The 24705-nt window shown below is 35.7% G+C and overlaps 1 protein-coding gene and 1 non-coding gene across 2 annotated transcripts; one reads left to right on the top strand and one right to left on the bottom strand.

The window, feature by feature from the left end:
• Positions 1-321: 321 nt before the first annotated feature.
• Positions 322-393, top strand: TRNAC-GCA. The gene has a single exon. It is a non-coding gene; the product is annotated as a tRNA-Cys (tRNA).
• Positions 394-7286: 6893 nt separating this feature from the next.
• Positions 7287-9713, bottom strand: LOC109178732 (probable L-gulonolactone oxidase 6). The gene is made up of 4 exons (XM_019328272.1): positions 9013-9713; positions 8673-8928; positions 8211-8315; positions 7287-8108 (listed from the first exon to the last, which is right to left on the bottom strand). Exons 1-4 carry the CDS (start codon positions 9685-9687, stop codon positions 7405-7407), a joined length of 1740 nt encoding a protein of 579 aa, XP_019183817.1. The 5' UTR covers positions 9688-9713; the 3' UTR covers positions 7287-7404.
• Positions 9714-24705: the final 14992 nt, after the last annotated feature.

The following is a 24705-nucleotide window of genomic DNA, read 5'->3' on the forward strand; positions in this document are numbered from 1 at the left end:
ATTGTGATTACCAATAAGTAAATTATTGAGCTGACTCGTCTAGAGTTATAGTGTAAACTCGATCGGTTGCAAGAAACTTGTCACTGGGAATAAAATGAAATTTTTTTAAGAGTGTACCAAGGGCCAATAGACATATGAATAAGACATAATAAATGAATAAATAATGATCGAGTATTAGATGAATGGGAACTTTGAAGATATATATGGTCGGAATCTCACTACAAGAAGTTTAGTGATATCGACTTAGAAAATAATGGATGTCTTACTTATGGAAGGGGTAGTTCTGGATTTATTGTTTAATTAAGTCATTGAAATCGATACGGGTCCATAGCTCAGTGGTAGAGCATTTGACTGCAGATCAAGAGGTCACCGGTTCGAACCCGGTTGGGCCCTTCAAATTTCTGATTTTATTATAATTTAATATATAGTTGCATAACGCCATAACTGAGTCTTGAACTCAGTTCGACCCTTCGCAATTGTTTATACCAAACATTAAATCCTTATGAATTTTTGAAGAAGAATGCAAACATAACATGACTTACGCCACTAATTCAACAAGAAATAATTTGAAAATATTGAAATGCACATTTATTACTCGCACTAATTATTTCAAAATCATTAACTAAAACCACAATATTCTTTTATCAAAGGAGGAATGAAGACCGTAAAAGCAAAACCCTCATTAGCACATCGATCACTCATCTCATTAAAGGCCATACAACACGTTGTGCTCAACTTCAGCGGACCATACTCGGACAAGGCAGAACGCTTCTCGAGAAATATATTTGCCTCAACGATACAAGCAGCCATGTCATTATCCATGGAACCCCAACAATGTTGCATCTTGGATGATCTAGGCATGTTATGGTGGAATGGGAATGGAATAGGAATAGGCAATTTGCCAACCTTTAGTGCTTGGATGTGGGAGAGCGATGAAGCACTAAATAACATTAAGTATGATATGATGAAGAAATATCGCATTGGCATTGAACTTGATGGTAATGGAGTCATTTTTTATGTATTTGATATTTGCGAGTTGAATTTGTATGATTTTTCTCTTTAAATAATAAAGTCTGTGAAAAAGTTTAAACATTGGTCAATCATAATGCATTTATATCTGTAAACGAATTAACGTATTCTTCGAATTTGACTAATAAATATGATTTGTCAACTTGAAATAAACGTGAAGATAGATAGCGATAATATAGTCATTAATTAGAGGATTCTTAAATGGAAATTTCACGTTTTAACTTCAAATTGACAGATCATATTTACATTGTCATACACTCATACTTGTCCAATTCAAATACCGTTGGCAGAGAGAAGGGGACGGGTGGGGCCATAACACCAAAATTTTTCATTTATATATATAATCAGGTGAGAACCATGCCCCAATTGAGAACCTGTAACAAATCCAAACCATTGATTTAGTAGATCTAACGATTAAAAATAAATAGAATTTTGTATAGTATTATTTATGGAAATGACCTTGCCCATTTTAAAAATTTGTAATATTTATGAAAATAACCCTGCTCATTTTTTTTACTTGATTTTTCATTCATCAAATCTTGTAGATCAATTTGAATTTATCCACAAGTTCTTAAATCACCTAGAGAGTGGTTTTCATATAATTACGATTCTATATATATAGAGTTAATTCTATATATAACCCTAAACCAAACATGATTATATTACATACCTCAATTTTAACCAAACACAGGAATCTAACATTCCCAATAATCTAACATCCCCAACAATCTAACATCCCCAACAATCTAACATTCCCTAAGATAATCTAACATTCCATGAACCAAACGGCCCCTTAGGGTTTAGGAAGAAAGAATAAGCAAAGAGGTGATTCGGTGAGACAAGAATGGGCCAGGATTTGCATTTATATATATATATATATATATATATATATATATATATATATATATATATATATATATAGTTTTGGTAGCTAGAGTTTTTTTTTTTTTTTTTTTTTTTTGAGTTTAGATGTTAATTGTGTTGACAAGACAAAATTATTTTGATTATTTTTATATTACTTTAAAATAGATTACTATCCAGTTGGATAATAATAATAATAATAATAATAATAATAATAATAATAATAATAATAATAATAATAATAATAATAATAATAATAATATATAAATAAATAAATAAATAAAATAAACATTTGATAATCCAACAAATGCGAATGAGACTCTAACAGGGCGTTTGGTTGGAGGGGGGGGGGGGGGGGGGGGGGAATTATGTGGGAAAGGAATTGTAATTCCATGGGAGTTGAATTACTGGGAATAAAATGAGAATTTAAATTCCAGTGTTTGGTTGACAGGAATAGAATTACTGGGAATTTAATTCCAATGTTTGGTATACATGGGAATTGAAAGGGAATAAGTAGTATAAAGTCAAAAATGTCCATTATTGTTGTTAGACATTAATTTTAAATTAAAAAAAAAAAGAAAGGGGTAATTTTGACTCATCACTATCTTTTTTTCCCAGGAATTAAAATACCAGGGGGGGACATGGGATTTTAATTCCATGAAAATGGGGGTATTACAATTCCATGGAATTGCAATTCCCTCCAACCAAACTACGGAAGTTAATGGTCTTTGGAATTAGGTGGGAATTAAGTGGGAAGAGAATTTAAAATCCCTCCAACCAAACGCCCTGTTAAAGGTTTAAAGTTTAGAAAATTATATCTATCTTATTTAAAATCCATTGCTTTAAAAATCTTTGAAATCTATAAATGTTTTGATTGAATACACTTTAAAAATTATTTTTCAGAAAACATGAGTCTATAAAATAATATAATACGCCCTCACAATTGTCTAAAAGTCATTTGGTTCTCCATTCATCCCAATTTGTTCTTCTAGGTAATTTGATTAAATTCTAACTTAAAATTTTGTCCTCATTTATATTAAATCTATCTATATATCTACTATCTACTATCTATCTACTATACTATATCTAAAAACATAATAAGCTTCAATTAAGGTTATATTCTTGATTTATGTCCATCTTTTTGTATGCAAATAAATGTGAACTTTTTACTTTAAATGTTGTACATTTCAATGTTATTAGACAAAACTACCCTTACACCATTATAACACCGTTAGTATTTAATTCTAACATTGATTACACATCATTATTATCATACACATATATCTATCCCCTTATTTTTTAATTATCATTTTATTAAAATCATTATATATTAATTTAATGCTTAATTATATTTTAATTAATTTTTTATGAATGATAAATTATATATGTGTGTGTACAAAATACATATATTATTTATGTGTGTGTGTGTGTATATATATATATATATATATATGTGTGTGTGTGTGTGTGTGTGTGTAATTCAAATTATAATTTTTAATTATTTATATTTATCAATGTTTTAATATTAGGGATAAATTTTTGCGCATCGCGCGTACAAAATGCTAGTATATACTAATAAGAGCCAATAAAATTAGGCACTTAGGCCTATAACGAGAACTAAAAAATGTTCTTTAAGTTATTTGATGAAATGAATCATTCAGATTATTTTGATTTTACTATTTTTTTATAATGATTTTCCCTTTTTACCGTCTATTATATTATTTTCTTCCCTTAAATAACCCCGCATTCCGTTAGTATAAACTTTAATAACGGAATATTCCGTTAACTATTTATTATTCTTAATTTACTCATTGATTTCTATAAGAAAGGTCTTATGATCGAATCTCATCTCATTCACAGTTCGCATAATTGTTAAACATATACTACAAATATTTTTTTGCCTGTATTTCTATAATTATGATACAATTGTACATTACTTTACAAATATTATACTATTATTTTTTATCGAACAAAATTGTTCTTGCATCATTGTCATGCCTGCCTGCGACCTAACTACAAAGTTGTTGATCAGAAATTCAACTACACTTGGACTCTAAACGGTAGGACCATCGTCCAAATAATTAACAATGTTGACATCCTACTGGCTCCAATTGAACAAGTTTACACATCACTCTCAAAATTTTATCAATGCATGAAAACTTCTAAAGAAATTTGTAAATTAAATTTTACTATATCTTTATAACAATATTTATTGTAACTATATATTTCGAATTATTTATTATCAATCTTTATTGACAACAATTGTAGCAATTGTTATTGACAAATTTCCAAAATAATTTGTCTCAACAATGAATGGAAATAAAAGTAAGTACCACACTTTATTACTATTATTAAATTAAATAAATTAGTAGCTACAATAAAAATAATGCATATGCATTTTTTAATCTAGAATTAGATGTCTATAATGCCTTTATTTAAAAAAAAATATTCATTATAAAAAAAATTAAAAAAGAGATATAATTTCATTAGTTATATTATCTTTATTTTCTACAATGCAAAGATTCATTACCTTCAAATTCATTAATTAATTATATTCACTACATTGTCCATTGTCTTCTTTTTACACTATCTTGTAATTAAATATCAAAGTTGTAAATGGTCGTTAGCTGTTAGCCGATTGAGTTAATTAGAGAGCATAACTAGTTTATAACATTAGCTGATTGTAGAAAGATGTTTGGCAAATTAGCTGTTAGCTGATAGATGTTTGATATAATTTCTTTTCTAAAAAAACTAATTGAAAAAGTTGCTTTGATCAACTTTTTTAATTTTAGCATTTTGGAGTTATAAAAAGCTAATTAACCAAACACTTATATTGATTTTTTAACCAAGTCATACAATTAATAGTGGTCAAATTAGTCAAAATTGACGGATAAGCTAACTATTTTACCAAACAGGGCCTATATATTTATTTACCAAGTATTTTATTAATACCATGAAAAAAAAAAAACAGTTTGAAGTGAATCATATTAACTGCTTGGGGAGGATTTGTTGACAAAGAGAGTATTCAAATAATCCAAGAAATTGAAGCCGGAAATTACCCCATAATATCTCTAGATTACCTCACAGTTGTTCACTTTAAAGGTAAATCATATTTCTTCATTAAGATGATTTAAGATGTATTAATTTTTACTACCTTATCTAATTTTATTTCTTAAATAAGCTAGGAATTTCTCTATCCACAATAGCTTATTCAACAATAATGGTTGAACCAAAAGTAACTCGAGCATAACACCTAAATGACCTGTATGATTTTATGCTGATAATAATATGTAAATAGTAATTAGATCATTATTTTACGTAGCTACATTTAAAACTCATTATCAAAAATGCCTATGTAGGGCAATAGAACATCGTGACACACTTGACGCATCAAAAAGATGCTGAGACTACAACAATGCTGCAATCAATCTTGCAAATCCAGAAAATAAAAAATTTTCAAAAATAACCACCGTTTCAACATTCATTGATCTTGTATTTAAAATACTTATTGTGCATCCTTTAAATATATTAGAACTAATATAAATTTACATTTCATTTTATATTTTAGACTCAACCTATTTGGATTAAAGACAAAATGAGTATCAACTTTGACGACACAAACACTTAGTATTCAGACTACTACTTGTAGAGTCATTGTTGTTACTATCATGTAAACAAGTTATGGAATTAGAACAAGATGTACTACTCATGAACCTTCTACAAATATAATAAATTTTAATATTTTGTTCAATAATTTTACATGAGAATCTATGACACACATCTCACTATACATGAAACATGTTGGGGAAAAAACTACCACTGCCAAATATCAACAGACACTTGCAAGATAAAGAGTTCATAATATAAATAAGATCTCAGTCATATACACAAGGCAAATCTAAAACTTTATACACCATTATCTCATTGCATGACGCTGCCCTTTATGCTATCGCCAGTAATAATCCAATTGCACATGACACACTACCAATAAAAAGAATGAGGACAAGTACTGAAGATGAAGACAAAGACAATACTACCCAAAAGAGAATTAAGAAGACCGAAATTCAAACCAAAAGTAGTATTTATTTAGACTAATTCTTTACTAGCGTTATTACAAAGTTGCAAACATTTAATTTAATAACGATTATAACCAATCTCTCCTATATTATATTGTATTCATATACTTTGATTTGAATTACTGATTTAAATAAACAAATTCAACATTCAATTACCTATGCATGAACATATTCTATATAGTCTTGCATCGATATACTTTGAAGTACTTATTTAAAAATAATCATTGGGGATTACCACATTCGCGCAATGCGCATGAAAAACTAGTATAATAATATAATTGGATTTTTTTTTTTATTTTTTGCGTAATCTTTTATCACGACAAAGACTATAAATTCTATGAAATAAAGTAATTACTGAAATATTTAGTTAAACCGTGGGTAATTGCATGTTTAATTGGATAGTTGTTTGTACAAGGAATAAAGTTTGTGTCTATGTGTATAGTCATTTCGAAAACAATCAGAATAGACACAACCATCTCTGAAAATTAAAGTAAATTTTTTTTTTTTTTTTTTTTTGTATATATAAAGAATATGATTCGTCAACCTAAACTAACAAGAAAACCATACACAACAAAGCAGAAGTGAAAAGGGTATTCAATTATCAAAATGGAAGCCTTTGTTCAAGAATTGATGCTCAGCAGGCTCTACATACATACACTTTACTAGTTCACTAACAAGTAACACCTAACTTTACTTGCTTCACAGTTTCATTCTATTTTAAAGTTTTGCAAAAATATGACATATGAATCAATTCAACCAATTCAAGTAAAAAAAAAATACATTTTTAAACAAAAAAAAAAAAGAGTAAAAAAAGCAACCAGCAATGGCCTAATTATAAATAGGAACGGGTAAGAGTGCAAGACACAACATTTGAAAACAAAATCACTTAACATAATACACAGAAATATTTTCACTACCCTACAACTAACATACAAAGTAAAATAAAAAACTCACTACCTTACAACTAACATACAAAGTAAAAGAAAAAATCACAGACAAATTTTTGTCTCACATACAAACGCGCCCAAAGAACATATATACCAACAACACATAAATTAAAATATAAAGAAAAACCATACCAATGATTACACGGTTGCTGAAGAATTGTTTGAATGAAAATGAAGGAGGATGCCCGGCAATGAAGGAGTTGCGGAATGAGGATGAATAAAAAAAATAGGAGAAGGGAAAAAGCCAAAAGAGTTTTAATTGAGAGGAGTAAAGGATGCCATTTATTTAAAATAATAAAGATAAAGATTGAAAAAAAAGTTTAAAAGCTACTAGCTCATTTTTAAAACACAACCTAAGTTGCATTTTTTTAATAAGCTATTATTTTAATCTACTAACTTATTTTTAAAACATTACCAAATATAACTTATAGTTTATCAATAGCTTAAAATAAACCATAAACTCTCTAAAAGGAGATCTATCCTAGTTGTTGCTAATTAATCTTCACACAGACCTTTGCATCCTTGTAAACTTTTCCTGCTCTACAAAAATAGCCTTTGTTTGGAGCACAATGATTATCTTGTGAGCAAATGCACAAGCCTTCCAAGGCACACCCATCCTTGACAATGCTAAGCCCCGTTTTGAGGCCCAGAATTTGGTCACTCCATTCACTAGAAAACAACCCCAAAGGATCAAACTTTTTCTTAACCTTCAAAAACTCCCCGGCGCTTTTATACTTGCGGATTGCCCCTTGAAAGGCCACATTTCTGTTCTTTCCCCAGTGCGGCAACGCCCCATATTTGAACATTGCCATCTGCTCTATCTCTTCAAGAATGTCTTCGTAGAGCCTGGGAACCATAGGGTCCTTGCTTCGGTAGTAAGTGATGTCAAAGTCTATGGAGTCTTCTTGTTTCCCTAAGTAGGCTGTGGAGGCTTTGACGTATCTCATGAGGATGCCATCGTAGAGGCCTAGAACGCAGAGGGATTTGGGTTCCAAATCCACCAGCTTTTGCACATCTTCTATGAAACTCTTCACCTTGGTTAGGCTGATGCTAAATGTTGTTTGGTGAAAAAACAATCCATTCACTCGAGGGTCCCATGGGCAGGTTAGATTATCATTGAGGCTGTCCAAGCAAGTACCAGACGATTGCATGTGGTTTTGGTATCCGATAACCGGGTAACCACTAAATTTAACACCTAATTTTAATATATAAATCCTTATTATACTCTTGCACGTATAGTAACACAATTTAAGAAATGAAAACTAAAATATTTTATATTGAAAGACGTAAGAATTACCGTCGTTTGTGAGTCCATATGATAAAAACCACACCATCCAAACATTTATCAACCATTGATTACTACATTTCTCATCGGCATCACCAATTGATTCCTGATGTTCCTCTGATTAAGAATATAAGGGAATACAAGTAAGAGTGTATGTGTAGGTGTATGGTCTGTCATCTTACCATACCTAACTTCAAACAAAACAAACAGTAATTCATTAAATTTAGAATTAATCCATCCACAAAATTGCGTGTATATATCTCATTTATGTCCATGTTTTTAATGATAATCATTTTGTACATTGTGCTTTAAAATTAAAGTTGTACCATATATAGAATATGTTTATGGCAAATTAAACACTATGACAAATTATTCTGAAGACCCGGGTCCACCTTAAGGTAAACTCGGATCTAAAATGCAAAATTTACATACAAATTAAGAAGTGTGCATGTAGGGTGTGGGTTTAAAGCTAACCTTTCTCCCTTAAAGCATTCAGGCAGTCCGTTCCAACGGCTCGAAGCCCAAAGAAATCAAAAAGGCCGTTGCCTGAGGTGTTGGTAGAGACGCGGTCATCAACACGATACACAACATGGCGGTCCCTGGGAAGCCATTTCATATCTGCAAATTCGTGTTGGAATCCAAATTTAGTTGCTTCTTTTCCCAAGTCTCGATCATTCTTCACCACAAAGGATATGGACCGTTTGAACATTGGTTGTAGTTTGAAAGTAACCTTCAAAACATGTTCAATTCATTCCTAACATTACATGGTCATGTATGTTGAACGAATAGGAGGGAGCTGAGGGATATATAGTACCTGCGAAATAACTCCAAGGACTCCAAGAGAAACCCTGGCTGCTTTAATGTCGGAGTTTCCCTGTTTGAGTGTTCGAATGGTGGCGTATCCCTCTTTCTCGGTGGCCGGCGTGACAATCCGGATGTGAATCACATGATCATGCACGGAGCTCCCAACTCCCCACAAACTGCTCCCATGCGACCCCGTACCCATAAGCCCACCTACCGTCAACCCCCACCAGTACGGCGAGTAAGGCAGCGCCAGCCCCGCTTTAGCCGCCTCCTCGATCACCTGCCGGAGACTCACTCCGCTCTCCACCGTCATTGTCATGCTGGAAGCGTTCACCTCCAACGTCCGGTTAAGATACTTGGTGCTTATGAGCAGACCGTCGTCCCCCTCCGGGCACGCCAGCTTGGGGATACTGTGCGAGTATCGAGTCGCAGCTTTCATTTTCCGTTTCTGCTTGGTCGCGCCGGCTATTATGGACAACAGTTCCGCCTCGGTCTTCGGGTACACGGCCTTGGCGGCGCGGCAAACCCCGCGGTCCGGGAAGGTCCCGTAGGAGTTGGTGATTGTGCAGTTCATGGTGTTGTTAATGGTGCATTTGATGGGATCTTCCGGTAGAGATGAACCTACCGTGAAAATCAAGAACTGAACATAGATTGTAATGAGAATATTAATGCTCATTTTAGCCATGGATATTGTATGTGATGGCCAGGGAAATGGTTTGGTTGGTAAATGTTATGTGGTGTTCAAGGATTAATATATAATGAAGTAATGAACTAGCTAGCCAATTGGATGTGTTGGGTATCGTTATCCTGTGCAACCGTGTGAACCATGCAAGGTGCACACGGTTTCAATTCATAATTTTTATACTATAATTCATAATTTCTAAATCGTAGATTCATAATTTAAATAAAGTAGATTCATAATTTCTATACAGTAGATTTATAATATCTGTACTGTAGATTCATAATTTCTGTACTGTAGATTCATAATTTCTAAACTGTATAGTTATCAAATTATGAACATATAGTTCTGTGATTTGTGAATACATAGTTCAACAATTGGGAATATGAACATCGAAAATTATGAACATAGAGTTCTGTAATTGTGAATATAGAGTTCAATAATTATGAATATGAAGTTCAAAAATTATGAATATATAGCTTAATAATTATGAACATATAGTTCAGTAATTATGAACATAGAACAGTGTGCACCATGCATGGTGCACACGGTTGCACAACATAATTTGCCATGTGTTGGTTTTACGGCTACAAGATAACTATGCGTCGGACCAACACAACTGCAAAATAATAAAGAAAAAAGAAAAACTAAGAGAATAAGTGAACAAAGTAATTGGGCTTGTATTGAATTTAGAACCCTTTACAATGTGTCTTCATGGAGTATTTATAGAAGATTTACATGCTTTGGAAAGGAAAGAAAGAAGAAATTAACAAATTTAGAACTAGGAAAGCTTATAAACTGCCATAATCCTTTCCTAATACAAGGAAAGGAATTCCGGCGCCAAATTTGAAAAAGATATTTGAAAATATGTATTCCACTTCCTCTAAGTACGACACCCGGTTGGGACCCTTAACTTACTGCCTTCACCGGTCATCTAACGGAACCGAATGAATGGGCCGGTTGCCCTGACCAGAGGCCAAGCTACTGGGGATCAAAGACTGAAATGTGACAAATTTCCCATGCATTGATAATAATATGATGATTTTGAAAGGTGAACAAAAGTAGGAAAAGATACTTTGGGACATGCGTTTGGGGTAAGAAATGCATGTCCCAGATGCATTTGAAAAAAAACACTCAAAATGTTGACCACAGACACAAGTCCCACTTGCGTTTCATGTACATAATCCATGAAATGCAAATGGGACTTGCATATGGGCCCGATGTACGCAGACGACCTTGGCGGCACCTTCAGAGAAGAAAGCTTGCTTTCCGGCTCAGATTCCAGCAGTTTCTTGCCTCAATAGATGGAGATACGATTTTTCTGACAAACCTGGCGACCCAATGCTCAATATTGTGGCGTGCATCCAGGTGTCGGGACCCGACACTGATCCTCATATTTCTTTCTCGTTTCCTATCCCCCAGATTTCCTTTGCCAAAAGGCTCCATCTCACCAGCGTCCAATGCTGGAGTTGCGATGTGTACATAAGATACCACGGGCAGAACCCGAATTTGGGGCAGTTCTGTAAATGGCTTAAATCGAAGCTTTAGCTTCAAGGAATTGCAGCTTTTGTAGCAGACCGGGCAAAGTATGTCGATAACCAGAGCCACGAAATTGTCGATTGCGTTATTTGTTCAGTCACGTTCGGCATTGTTGTCGTCACCAATCACAACCTCTTTAACCATACAATCGTGGAGGAAGTAAGATTCTTCGTACCGAATAAGAACTTGATTCCTTTGTTCTTCGCCACAAACGACACTTAAATCGCAAGCCTAAGCCTCGCGAATCCTCATTCCGGAAACAAGAAATGCAAAGAAGCATTGGATGCAGTCTTGAAGTGCCACGAGTATAAGCTGGAAGCCAAGGAAGGAAGAACAAAGGAAGCAATGCGTACATCGGGCCCATACGCAAGTCCCACTTGCATTTCATGTATTATGTACATGAAACGTAAGTGGGAGTCTGTGGTTAACATTTCGAAAAAAAATATTCAAACGCATTTGGAACATGCGTTTCTGACCCCAAACGCACGTCCCAAAGTATCTTTTCCTACTTTTGTCCACCTTTCAAAATCATCCTATTATTGTCAATGCATGGGAAATTTTTCACATTTCACTTTTTGACCCGACTACTAGACTCCACCCGTCCTCCTTAGACATAGTCAAACTGTGAGCCCTGACCGCCAAGGCATAATCCTGATTGGGTATCCGGTTACCATTGTCAGTAACCGGCTGCCTGATCTGCAAATAACATTCTTCCAAAGAAATTGAGGACACTAGTAGTCAATGATGGTTACCAGGGGCTCGACTTCTGCCCACTTAGTGAAATAGTCAACAGCGACGATGCAAAACCGATACCGACCGAGCACTTGAGGCAATGGTCCAAGCAGATCTACTCCCATTTCGCAAAGGGAATCACGGTAGTGACCGGCGTATAGAAAGTAGCTGCTCGAGTGTCCTTCTTAGTGAAATACTGGCAGGTTGGGCACTTTATGACTTCCTCTATGCAGTTTTTCACCATGGTCAGCCAATAGTAGCCTTAAATTACTAGCTTCATAACGAAAATGTTAACGCCTTGATGGGCTGCGTAGATTCCTCGATAGGTTTCCTTTATAACGGCCTTGGCATCACTAGGGAGCTCGCGCTTATCTTTGTACCTTATGATGTCTGCGATCCAGAACCATTCGGGCTGCGTAACTGGGTTGGGGTATACCTCGGGTGCCGTAGTAGTCTGGCAGACAAGCAACGCCTCGGTACTAGGCCTTTCTACTGTCTCCGTTCGGTAGGCTAGTGAGAGATGGTTATTAGGAAGACCACCTAATGCCAACTTAGATAATATATTGGCCTCGGCATTCCCCGCTTGGGCACGTGGGTGATCTCATGGGCGGTCAGCGTGTGTGACCTCATAGGGGACCAACTTGCTCACATTTATGACCAATGCATATATCACTTTTTCGTGTGGAAAATATCTTATTTCTGTTGCCTTCAGCGTTCGACCTACATAGTTGACTGGTGTTGCGTCTTTTCTTCCTCTCGGACCAGGACCGACCTGACAGCCTTTTGAGAGGCGGTTAGGCATAAAAATAAGATCTCTTCCTCCTTGGGTTTTGACAACAACGGGGGTGACAAGAGGTATTTCTTCAAATCTTCAAAGGCGACCTAACATTCCTCCGTCCACTAGAAACCTTCCTGCTTCTTCATAGCCTCAAGAAGGGTAGGGTGTGGTCGGCGGACTTAGAAAGAAATCGGCTAAGTGCAACCAGTCATCCAATCAGCCGCTGCATCTCTTTGAGGTTTTTGGGTGGCTGCATGTCTAAAATTGCCCTCAATTTTTCGGGGTTGAGCTCGATTCCCCGCATGGTCGCCATGTACCCCAAGAACTTTACTCCCCTAACTATGAAGGCACACTTCTTAGGGTTAAGAGTAATTGTACCTTCTCATAATGCTAAAGCAGTCAGCAAGGTCTTTCACATGGTCCTCCCCCTCCTTGCTTTTGACCAAAATGTGATCCACGTAGGCGGCCATAGACTTCTCTATCAGGCTCGTGAATAGCCTGGCTACCATGCGTGTATAGTTGGCTCCCGAGTTTTTAAACAAAAGGGCATCACTCTATAACAGTACACTTCATCCCATTCAAAGTTTTCCTAGTCTACCCCTGACATATCCTCAGGTTCCCACGCAAAGATTTCCTTGTAGTCCCTCAACACCTAAATGACTGCCTACTTGATCGCGTCCGTCAGCTCGAGCCCGATTCTCACCTTTCTCTAAGGGCAGTCAAGATCCAGAGCAACCCCTTCCAGCTCAACCTCTAGCATAGGGCGCTAGTTGAGCCGTTCATCCAACTGGTGAGCTATAGTATTTACTCACAAATCCCTCTCTCCCATTTTGCGACAAGCTTACAGATAAAAATTTCTAGTTATCTTTTGATCACAACGCACTACTTTAACGCCAGCCGGTGTGTGGAAATTCATAGATAAACGCTCGATGGAGACCAAGGCACATAGGTCCTCGAGGTATGGTCGACTGAGGATCACATTATGCGCACATTCCAAACTAACTATCACGAATTCCATCTCAAGCTTTCTCACGTAGGGCAACGTTCCCATCTCGACCACAAGAGAGGAAGTTTCCAGATATAGCACATTCACACTACCTCCCGTGTTCACCAGAACCCGTCTGACTACCGTTCCTTGTATGTCCATGGCAATAACCAAGGCATCGCGAAGAGGAGTCGGGCCCCTAGGCAAATCGTCGTCAGTGAAGATGATCGGTTCTTGACAGGCTTTCTTGCGGTCGGAATTCTGAGTGGCAATCACCCCAATGTATAACTTCTTGGCATAGGCCTTCCGAGCGCCTACCGTATCCCCTCCCTCGGGGCAGCCTAAATCATATTAATGATTGGCTTGTACTTCTAGTTCCGATCGTTCTCCTCTTCCCGTGCCGGTTGCTTGCCCTTATTCACTGTCTTGCCAGCCGATCTAGGCGCAATGTCAGAGTGCTAAGGCAGTCCTGGTCGACGCCACTAGTTGGGAGGCATCGGCTGACCAGACTGGATTAATGTCTCGATCTCATTCTTGAGTGATTCGCACTCCTTCGTTTTGTGGGTATTTGTGCGATCATACCGGCAGTATGGAGTTGCATTTGGATATATAACCTGCGGCTTATCCCTTAGGCGAACTGGAGTTGCATTTGTGTATAAGTTTGAGGATTTTCATCACGAAGCTTACTGTATTGCCCGTCAGCACGCAAAAACTCTATAAAAAGGGTTAAGGCTGTCTTGTCATCCCATCCCTCGACTGCTTGGACCTCTTTCTGCTACCGCACTATATAACTTCGTAGGCTCTCTCCTTCATTCTGGCGTACCCAAGCCAGATCTGAAAAGTACTTTTTGGGTTGCATGCCCGCTGCAGCATAGTGCGTCAGGAATCGATTAGCCAAAACCTCGAAACTTGTGACTAATCTCGGCGGTAAAGAAAAGAACCACCTTTGCGTAGGACCAGTCAACGTAGGGAAATACACACGACAGATCACCGGGTCCTCAGCCCCAATCACTTGCATTTTGGCATGAAAGCTGATAAGGTGGTCACGCGGTTTCCTAGACCCGTCATACGATGGGTGCTAGAGCAACTTGAAGTCTGTCGGGGCCTTATAAGTTAAGATTTTTGCCTTGAAGGGGGAGGAATTCAGTAAGGCTTTAGCAGTCGGTTTCTCTCTCCCCTCCAATTTTTGTCGCAAGTCCTTAATTTCTTTGGCCAAATTAGCTACGACATGTTGTACCCGCGCCCGCATGGCTGGCATTTCCCCACTACTCTCTAGGTCTCCTGCAACAACCTCTCACCTGCTCTTGAAAGCTGCACGCTATACATGTTCTCTTGCTAGGGCTCTGGTGAGGAGTGCTCCCTAGCGCCCTACCTAGTCGGGTGGGCGAGCGACGTCTGGCTCGACTGCCCAGCCGATCAAAAATTGACCGAGCAGAAGCTGCATGTCCCAACTATGAGCGGACCAATAGCGTTGCCCTAGCCTGGCCGACGTGCGGCCTTCTAAGAGAACAAAGTGCTTGGTTGACTGAGAAGCGGTGCGCCCCTCGGGCCCCAAGGGCGCTGACTGGTTAAGTAGTGGTTGACTAGTGAGTACGGGTAAACCTCTTTCACGTTCGTACATATCTAGCATGTGCGTTATGACTTCAGCAATAGTAAGGGCAATTGGTGCCATCGGTGGGTTGGGTGTTACCACGAGCACTTCAACCGGCAGCGCGTTGTGGTTGACCGTGTGGGCTACCGATCGCACGCTTGAATAGGGGCGACTCAACTATTCTAGCAAATCACCAGCGGAACCGTGGAAGGGAAATCTCGAGCCAAATCTGAAAAAGATCTTCGAAAATCTATACTCCACCACCTCGGTGTGCGACACCTGGTTGGGACCCTGAACCGACTGCCTTCACCGGTCGTCTAACCGAACCGACTGAATGAGCCGGTTACCCTGACCGGATGTCAGGCTACCAGACTCCACCCATCCTCCGCGGACATAGTGAAATTGTAAACCCTGACCGCCAAGGTATAATCTTGACTGGGTACCCTGCTCGGGGTATCTATCATGATGGTTAGCCCAAAAATGTACTATATTTGACAAATGTGAAGTGTCTTGAAGAAGTAACTTTTGTTATTATTTTAACTGCTAAATTATCGCCTGAATATATACTTGACCTACGATCTGTGGACTCTTAATTCATATATAAATTTTATTATATTATATAGGAAGGGGATACCCTATATACACACTACTTGCCCCAAGTGAGGTTCGAACCTTTCACCTCCCATTTAAAGGAGCAATCAGGTATCAGTGGACCACAAGCCACTTGGTCAATTCATATATAAATGTCCTAACTTCAATAACTTCCACAGGAAATTGTATGTAATTAATTGGCATAAATTAAAGTTAGATCTCGCGCAACTAGTTTCATTTACACTTTGAATAAATTGGCACAAATTAAAGTTAGATCTTGCGCAGCTAGTTTCAATGTAGTATCTATTCATACATCCACACTGGGGTTTGAACTTGAGACTTCTCATTTGAGGGAACACAACTATGCTACTCGACCACTACATCCACACTAGGGTTTCAACCTGAGACCTCTCATTTGAGAGGCCACAACTATGCCGCTCGACCACAAGGCCTTTAGCAAAAGAATATAATGTTATTCTCTCTAACTAATGCAAAATTATATATGAGACAGAAATCTATTTATATTCAAGGGTTATTCTTCATATTCTTTTGGGGTGATAAGGGAAATTTGCAACAACTATTTAAAGGTGTGCACTGAAGAAACCTGTCTTGTAACCCTAGTTGGCAAATGATCACAAAGTGGTAAATCAGCCTAGGTTACTCATATCTGACAGGCTCAAATCAAGAAGGTAATTAAGCATCACCTTGTGACCCTAGCCGACTGATAAGTGTTTATTTGCACGGACGGAGCCACTGTATGGGCAACTACCCCCTCTCCCCCACCCCACCCCTTTATATATATGTATGTGTGTGTGTGTGTGTGTGTGTATATATATATATATATATATATATATATATATATATATATATATATATATATATATATATATATATATATATATATATATATATATACATACATACATACATACATACATACATACATACATACATACATACATACATACCATTAAATATTATATAAAATTTATATTTATGTTTAAATTGTTAATAGTTTGAGTAGTTTAGTTGGTTGAACTTCAAATTTGGTGTTTATTAAAAGCATTATGTCATATGTTCTAATCTCATTAGCAACACTTTTTCTTATTTTATCCCTTTCATTTCTTGACATAATTAAGCATACGCTGAAACGTAAACAACTTCTGAAAAACTTGATTCGCAGACTGTTTCACAAATTTGAAACCGGATTCTTTGGAGGAACTTAAAGCTTCTTTAATGATTTGGTCAAACGTACTCAAGACTAACAGTGGTATTCTTTGGAGGAACTTAAAGCTTCTTTAATGATTTGGTCAAATGTACCAAAGACTAACAGTGGTTGAATAGTCTTGCATACCACCTGAGTATCTATTTCCATTCCTCTATCCATTGACAATATCTCTCCATCGGGCTGAACTGCATATCATAGTTCATAGGAGTCTCTTTTTCATTGTCATGTTTGTCACCCAGAATGAGATTCACATACTACATGACCAGTTTTATCGTTTCACGCTTTATGAAAAAAAGAACTCGCCAAGTAAACGAGAGAAAGTAACTCGTAAAAAACAACGAGAGGAAAAACACAAAAATGACAAACAAAATTAAACCAGTAAAATAAAGTAAAGGGAAATAACCGTGCAAAGGCGGGGAATGAAAGAAAAAACGGTGAAGGCAAAGAATTGAAGACAATGAAGGCGGACGATGTTTGCGGTGGAGATGGTGGCAGGAGAAGACAATTCGACCCGCCGCCTTCGATCCGCTTGCTTCAAGGAGGAGACGGTCGTGTAGGAATTTGAGTAGTCGAAAAGCACAGACGAGAGCGAATTAGGGTTCCAGAGGGTTATTTAAAGATGTCTCATAAATTAAATATTTTTTAGTATACTTTTTATGACTTATTTAATTAACAAATTAAATGCTCTTTTATTTTATATTTTATGAATCATTTAATTAATGTAGTATTCAAATTTATATTATACTTCATTGTATTCGAATTAATTTAGAAAAAGTTAAAGTTGTTTTAACTAAAATAAATTAAAATTAAAAAGTATTTATGAGTATAATCAATATAGTATGTGTTATTCAAATTATTTTATTTAATTGATTATGTTTCATATTTTTTCATAAACATTTTCATATTTTCACACCACTAAGTATATTTTTTGTTCCGACCCTAACTATCATGTAATCTATCAAAAACATCATATTGTAATTTATAATGTATTTTGTATTTTAACTCTATTATGACTATTTGATATTTTGTCATTGACATTTCTAACATTATTTAAACTTCCCCCCACTCAAATGATTTTCTGGTTCCATTCCATCCATGTTTATTTGTTCATATTTTTACCCCTACATTAGGTCATTTTGTTTATAGATTAGTCTAAATTCCATGAGGATTAGTTCTTAATTAATTTGTGTTATTTTGCTAGGAGTATGGAGTTGGAAGAGGCCAAAATGAGTGGATTAAGAAGGGAATCTTGGTAGCAAGAATTAGCTTTGGTGATCAAATTCCAGATGTTCATCGATCAGCAGCAACGTGTCACCACCTTCCATTAGCTGCGCTCTTCCTCATGCTACGTTGCATTGAATTCCAGTAACCATCTCGATCAGCTTCCATGAAGCCGGCCGGGACCACGAAGTAGCAACCTCGTGAAGACATGGTTCCAGCCAACCTCTCCTGCTGCATCTTCGTGGCAGGCACATTGTTCCAGTTGCTAGCTCAGCTCGCTCAATCTTTGTCACGCAGCGCCAGGATCGTGACACCTTCAATTCTCCACCACGAAGCAGCCATCTCGTGAAGCCAGCTTGTTCCAGTACGTATATATATATATATATGTAGCTTCAATTCTTCCAGCCTGCTGCCACGCAGCAGCTCCTTGTGACACCCTCCTTCCAGTACCACCTTCGTGGCACATTATATTGTTCCAGTAGCGCAGCTAGCTCATCCTTTGTCATCTAATGGTTCTGGTTTCTTTGTTCCAGTAGCTAGCTCAACCTTTGTCATCTAATGGTTATGGTTTCTTGGAGGCAATTTGAATTGTGCAAGTGGTTTTCCTAGTTTGGGCATTTTTTTTTTTTTTAGGTATAGAAGATCAGAGGTCCAACGCTATCCAAAGGACTAGATTGTTGAAATACACCAGGAGTTCACTGGTCTTGTGGTGCTTCAAACGGTAACAATTATATGTTCTTGAGCCCTTGCGCGCACATGAAAACTATGATATATATGACCGCTCGCGATTTACTTCTATAGTGACTCTAGGGCGGGGTCCTCTGAGCTTAGGATTAATAGTCCGACGAAGCTGTGTGGGATCACCTAAGATTTTATTTTTATTTTTTTAATGTGAAAGCTAAGAAAAGTAATTAGCTAGGTAAGTTAATGTTGATTTTGAAGAAGAGTTGAGGAGTTAATGTTCTTCTGAATCTGAATGAGAAATTCTCAAATCATCAAATGTATTTTATGGCTGGAAAAATCTTGAAAAAAAAAAAAAAAAAAAAGGATTTAGATCAATTTGTGAATGCCGCATGATATTCAATTCAAGTAAGGACTTCAAAATTTCAAATAGGCCGGTTGTAAAAAGTCACGAAACACTTAGGAAATAACAATTCAAGTATATTCCATTCAAGTAAGACATAAAAATTTACCAAGATTGAACTTGGAAGAGTTTCAATTTTAATTGCATGTAAGTCAAAGATGTATGCATATGGATCAAAAGCAATCGAAATTGCGTATGTACACTTAAAAGTTACAATCCAAAGTATACACGTGGAGTTTAAAATGACAATAAAAATATTTTTATTTTTTTGAAGCACTCGATTCTTTGCAAGGTAAAGTATGAATCAATGTCTTCACCACTGTAATTTGATCCTATAACTACCTATTTAGAATGATAATGGATGTATCATCACATTACATAATAGTTAATTGGCAAACGACAATAAAAATATTAGTGCTAGTTTTCTTGCTAAGTTCTATAAATATGAGTTTAAAACAATTGATTATTGGAGTAGACTTCACTGTAAATAGCAAGTCAAGAAAAAATTCAAATGTGGCATTAGCAAACATTTAGTCGGCTCGAAGGGTTTGTGAACAAGTCTAGAGAGGTATGGGCCGGGGTACGCGAATGAGTTTGTTGTATTTTGAATACTTTTTCTAAATAAGATGGCATTGGAAAATTAAGAATTTCACACTTCTCTTTAGAGTGATATTGAAAACCTAATTACTTAGTCAAAAGTGATTTGTAGAGTACGTACGCAACGAAAATTAATATGTTAACCCTTTTTAATATTTTAGGCGGCATACTTTTGTCTTGTTGACATTTTGTCTCATATGTGGTAGATCAACTTGTAATAAAATGTACATTTTAATTAAAATAATATAGATTTGAAATAGATAATTAAAATTTGTACTACACCAAATAAGGTTTGATTTAAATTTTAAACAGAGAAGACAATGCATTCTACTATCCTTAGAACAATTATAGTATGTCATTCATATTCTTTTATGATGAGGATTCAAAAAATAATATTTTTTGCTTTTTCTAATGGTTGAAAGAAAAAATCAAATTAAGGAAATATTATTATATTTTAATTCCTACCACAAAGAAGAAAAAGAGCTGTAAATAGAATAGGAAAAAAATAAAGAAAATCTGAACTTCTTTTTGTGTACACTAATTTAATTGTTATAATCTACTATACTAATAAGAGGCAAAAGAAGTTAGGCCTATAATGAGTAGAAAAAATTACCGTCAAATTATTAAATCAAATGAATGGTTAAGATTGTTCAGATTTTAATTTTTCCTTGAGATTTTCAAATTTATCCTTAATTATATGATTTCAATAAGAAAAGTCTTATGTACGAACCCCATCACAATCAAAATCCTCTTAAAAATTATATTCTCCATTATTATTATTAATTTATTATTATTATTATTATTATTATTATTATTATTATTATTATTATTATTATTATTATTATTATTATTAAAAGGTTAGGAAATCTTTTGCAATGAATAAGTTAAGAATAATAAAAAGTTAAAATAGTATTTTGCTATTAAAGTTTGTACATAAAAGGAAAATCAGCTGAAAAGGAGTGATGGTAAATTTTAAAATATATATTTTATGATTGTATAAGGAAAGAATTAAAACGGACAATTTATCAATGCATTTTTTTTTTTTTTTTGGTGAGGAAAGACCCGTACTCTACGGGAAAAGAAACACTAGAGACTACCACACTCTTGCAGAGCTTGCACCGTAGGCGTCAGCTTCCAGCAGATGATTAAGACTAGGCGGTGGGAGTTCAAGCCACGTTGTCCCCCAACTCGCAGCCTGGCCTAGATTCGCCAGGTGATCCGCGCACTTATTGCCTTCGCGCAATGTGTGCCTGAATATCACTTTTTCCATATTCGAAGCCAAATGTTTGCAATCTTTATAAATGGAAGAGGAGCATTCATCAACGATCTTGTCCCCGTCCATGGCGGCCACCACAGATTCAGAATCCAATTCAAGAATGGCCCTTCTAAAACCCCTGTCCTTTGCCAGTCGTAGAACATCCCTTAAGCCTCACAGCTCCGCGGCAAAGATATTAGATACCCCAATATTCGTGTAAAACCCATAAAGCCAATCACCTTTGTGGTCCCTTACAAGTCCCCCGGCACTCGCCAGTTTCGTGTTACTTTTGAAGGCCCCATCTGTATTGATTTTAATCCAACCCAGGTCTGGGGGATGCCAACAAACCCACCTTAGTCTGCCAACCTGGTCACATTTGTTCTTAAAGAAGATCTCAACGGTTTCTGAAGCAAGGCTACTAGCTCGGCGCACAACATCAACGGGAGTCGAGGTGATGTTATCAAATATCCTCCGATTGCGAGCTTTCCATATTTCCCAGCATGTGTAGGTGAAGGTGACACCCCACGGGCAGCCGTTTAGCCATGCTGATGAGGTACAGTTATCCTTAAGCCAAGATTGTAGGAAGGTTGTCAACCTGTACTTGAAGGACACCGGATGGTAGGTTCTTTTCCAACAATCCTTGGCAAAACTGCATTCCAGAAGCACGTGGGCCAAAGATTCTTCGCCTTCCCCGCAAGTCGTGCAAGAAGCGTCATCCGTCAACCCCTTTCGCATACGTTCTATGTTGGTGAGGAGTCTTCCTTTGGTTATGAACCACAAGAAGAACCGGCACCGTTCAATTAGGCGTGTCCTCCATACCCAAGCAGAATCCATAAAGTCCTCGTCAGTACCTGCAATTTATCAATGCATATGGAAACCCGGAAAATGATTTCTGGAAATCATTTTCCGGGTTTTTGGTGTTTGGGTAAGCTGGAAAATGAGAAGTCAAAGAAAAATGAGGCATGGTCAATGGAAAATGAGCTCAACTTTCCGGAAAATGACTTCACCTTTTTTTGGGGAAGTCATTTTCCGGAATGCTTCTTTGGCCTACAACAACAACCACCTTCGTCTCTGTCTACAACAACAACCACTGTCGTCTCTGTCTACAACGACAACACTGTGAATTCCTCCCAATTCTAAAACCCAACCCTAGATCCATTTCGCAATCTCTACACACGAGGGAGGACGTCTTCGTTTTTGGATTGATCGGTGAGCCATGGTGATTGTGAAGGCGGTGAACATATCGACGTCGGCGGCGTTCGCACCTGACGCGCCGTACCTCGCAGCCGGGACGATGGCGGACACCAGATAGTAGTCCTCTCTAGTTTCCAGCCAGAAACCAGAGATCTTTTCTCTGGTTTTCGGCCGGAAATCAGAGAGTAAGTTTTACTCTCTGGTTTTCGTCATTTTTTTTGTTATTTTTTTTAATTTTTTAATAAATAATATTATTTGATTTAAAAATAAATATTATTATTTATAATATTATTGTAAATTTAATATATTTTAAACAAAATAATTAATTATATAAAATGTTTAATTATACAATTCTACATCATTTTTCAGAAAATGAGCCAAACACACAAAGACAGTTTTCTGCTGTGCAGCCAAACACGAGAAAGGAAAGCATTTTTCAGAAAATAACTCATTTTCCAGAATTTTCCTGCTTTCCAAATGGACCCTAACATTAATCTTATCATAGATACAGTGTATGTATAAATAACATATAATACATCTTATTTAATATCTTATATTATGATTATATAAGGAAAGCTCGGTCACCGCACTTCTGTTATTATATATATATATATATATATATATATATATATATATATATATATGTTGCATTCACATGTAAACACCCTTAAAATACAAAAATGTGGACATATACCGTGCACACACCTAAACGTGGGTATGCACACATCTAATGTAGTATACATGTGTGAATCGACAATATTTGAGCCGACGTGCACAGGTCCATGAACGACCAGGGCCGTCCCTGACCATGTTTGGCCAGGGCCTACGCACAGGACCCCTAAATTTTGGGGGCCCCAAATGTATGTATGTACTTACATTATTACATACGCTAGCTAGTAACAGTTAGCATATAGCTTTTGTGCCCCCAAATTTTTGGGGCACTTTTATTTAAAAAAGAAACAAAATTATTGTATATTTTTGTTTTATATATTAGTGTTGGATTGACTTATGTACGAAGAAATTAAGACGGTCTAAAATTCTAAAAAGTTTGCCTTCCTAATTCCAAAGAATTTGATTTAATATAAAGTTATAGTACTATAATTTATAGGAATTGAAAGTACTATAATTTATAGGAATTGAAGCGGACCTATTTGACTATTGTAAAATTATTATATATAAAGAGTCAAAATTTACTTTTATTTCTATTACTAATTTTTTACGCGCATTGCGCGATTGAGATAATGCCCAATATTTTTTTTTTTCTAAATAAGTACTTTAAAGTATATCAAGACAAGATTATATTAGAATTGTTCATGCATAGATAATTGAATGTTAAATTTGCGTATTTAAATACGCAATTCTAAGTTTACAAATGCAAGATAATATAGTCAAGATTGATTATAATTGTCAATAAAATAATTGTATAGGTATGGTTGAAACCAAATACGGGACATAAGGGAGAGCAAATAAAAATTAGGATATAAAATATTAAATATATACTAATATTGAAGAGCTAACTGCATTGCCAAACAAGGACATTGCGAGATAGTTTCTCACTTCAATTTGTTGTGTGATTTGAATACTCTTTTTGTCAATAAATCCCCAAAGTAGTTAATATGATTGTCTTAATTATATATATATATATATATATATATATATATATATATATATATATATATATATATATATATATATATATATATATGTATGTATGTATATATATATTTTTAAAACAATTATTATTATTATTATTATTATTATTATTATTATTATTAAATATATATATATATACCCTTAGGTCATTTTATTTACATGTTAATCTAAATAGCTAATTTTTTTCAAATATCTTTCTACCGACCGTTGATATAATTCGCTGGTTAAATTCGCTAATATAATCTGCTAATTGCTGATTGTCAAATAAGGACATTGCGAGGTAGTTCCCAGTACTTCAATTTGGTGTGTGATTTGAATACTCTCTTTGTCAATAAAATATGATTGGCTTAATTATTATTATTATTATTATTATTATTATTATTATTATTATTGTTATTATTATTATTATTATTATTATTGTTATTATTGTTATTATTATTATTATTATTATTATTATTATTATTATTATTATTATTATTATTATTGTTATTGTTATTGTTATTGTTATTGTTATTGTTGTTATTGTTATTGTTATTGTTATTATTATTATTATTATTATTATTATTATTATTGTTA

The sequence above is a fragment of the Ipomoea nil genome, unplaced genomic scaffold (assembly GCF_001879475.1).
Source record: "Ipomoea nil cultivar Tokyo-kokei standard unplaced genomic scaffold, Asagao_1.1 scaffold0869, whole genome shotgun sequence".
In the NCBI taxonomy this organism is placed as follows: Eukaryota; Viridiplantae; Streptophyta; class Magnoliopsida; order Solanales; family Convolvulaceae; genus Ipomoea; species Ipomoea nil.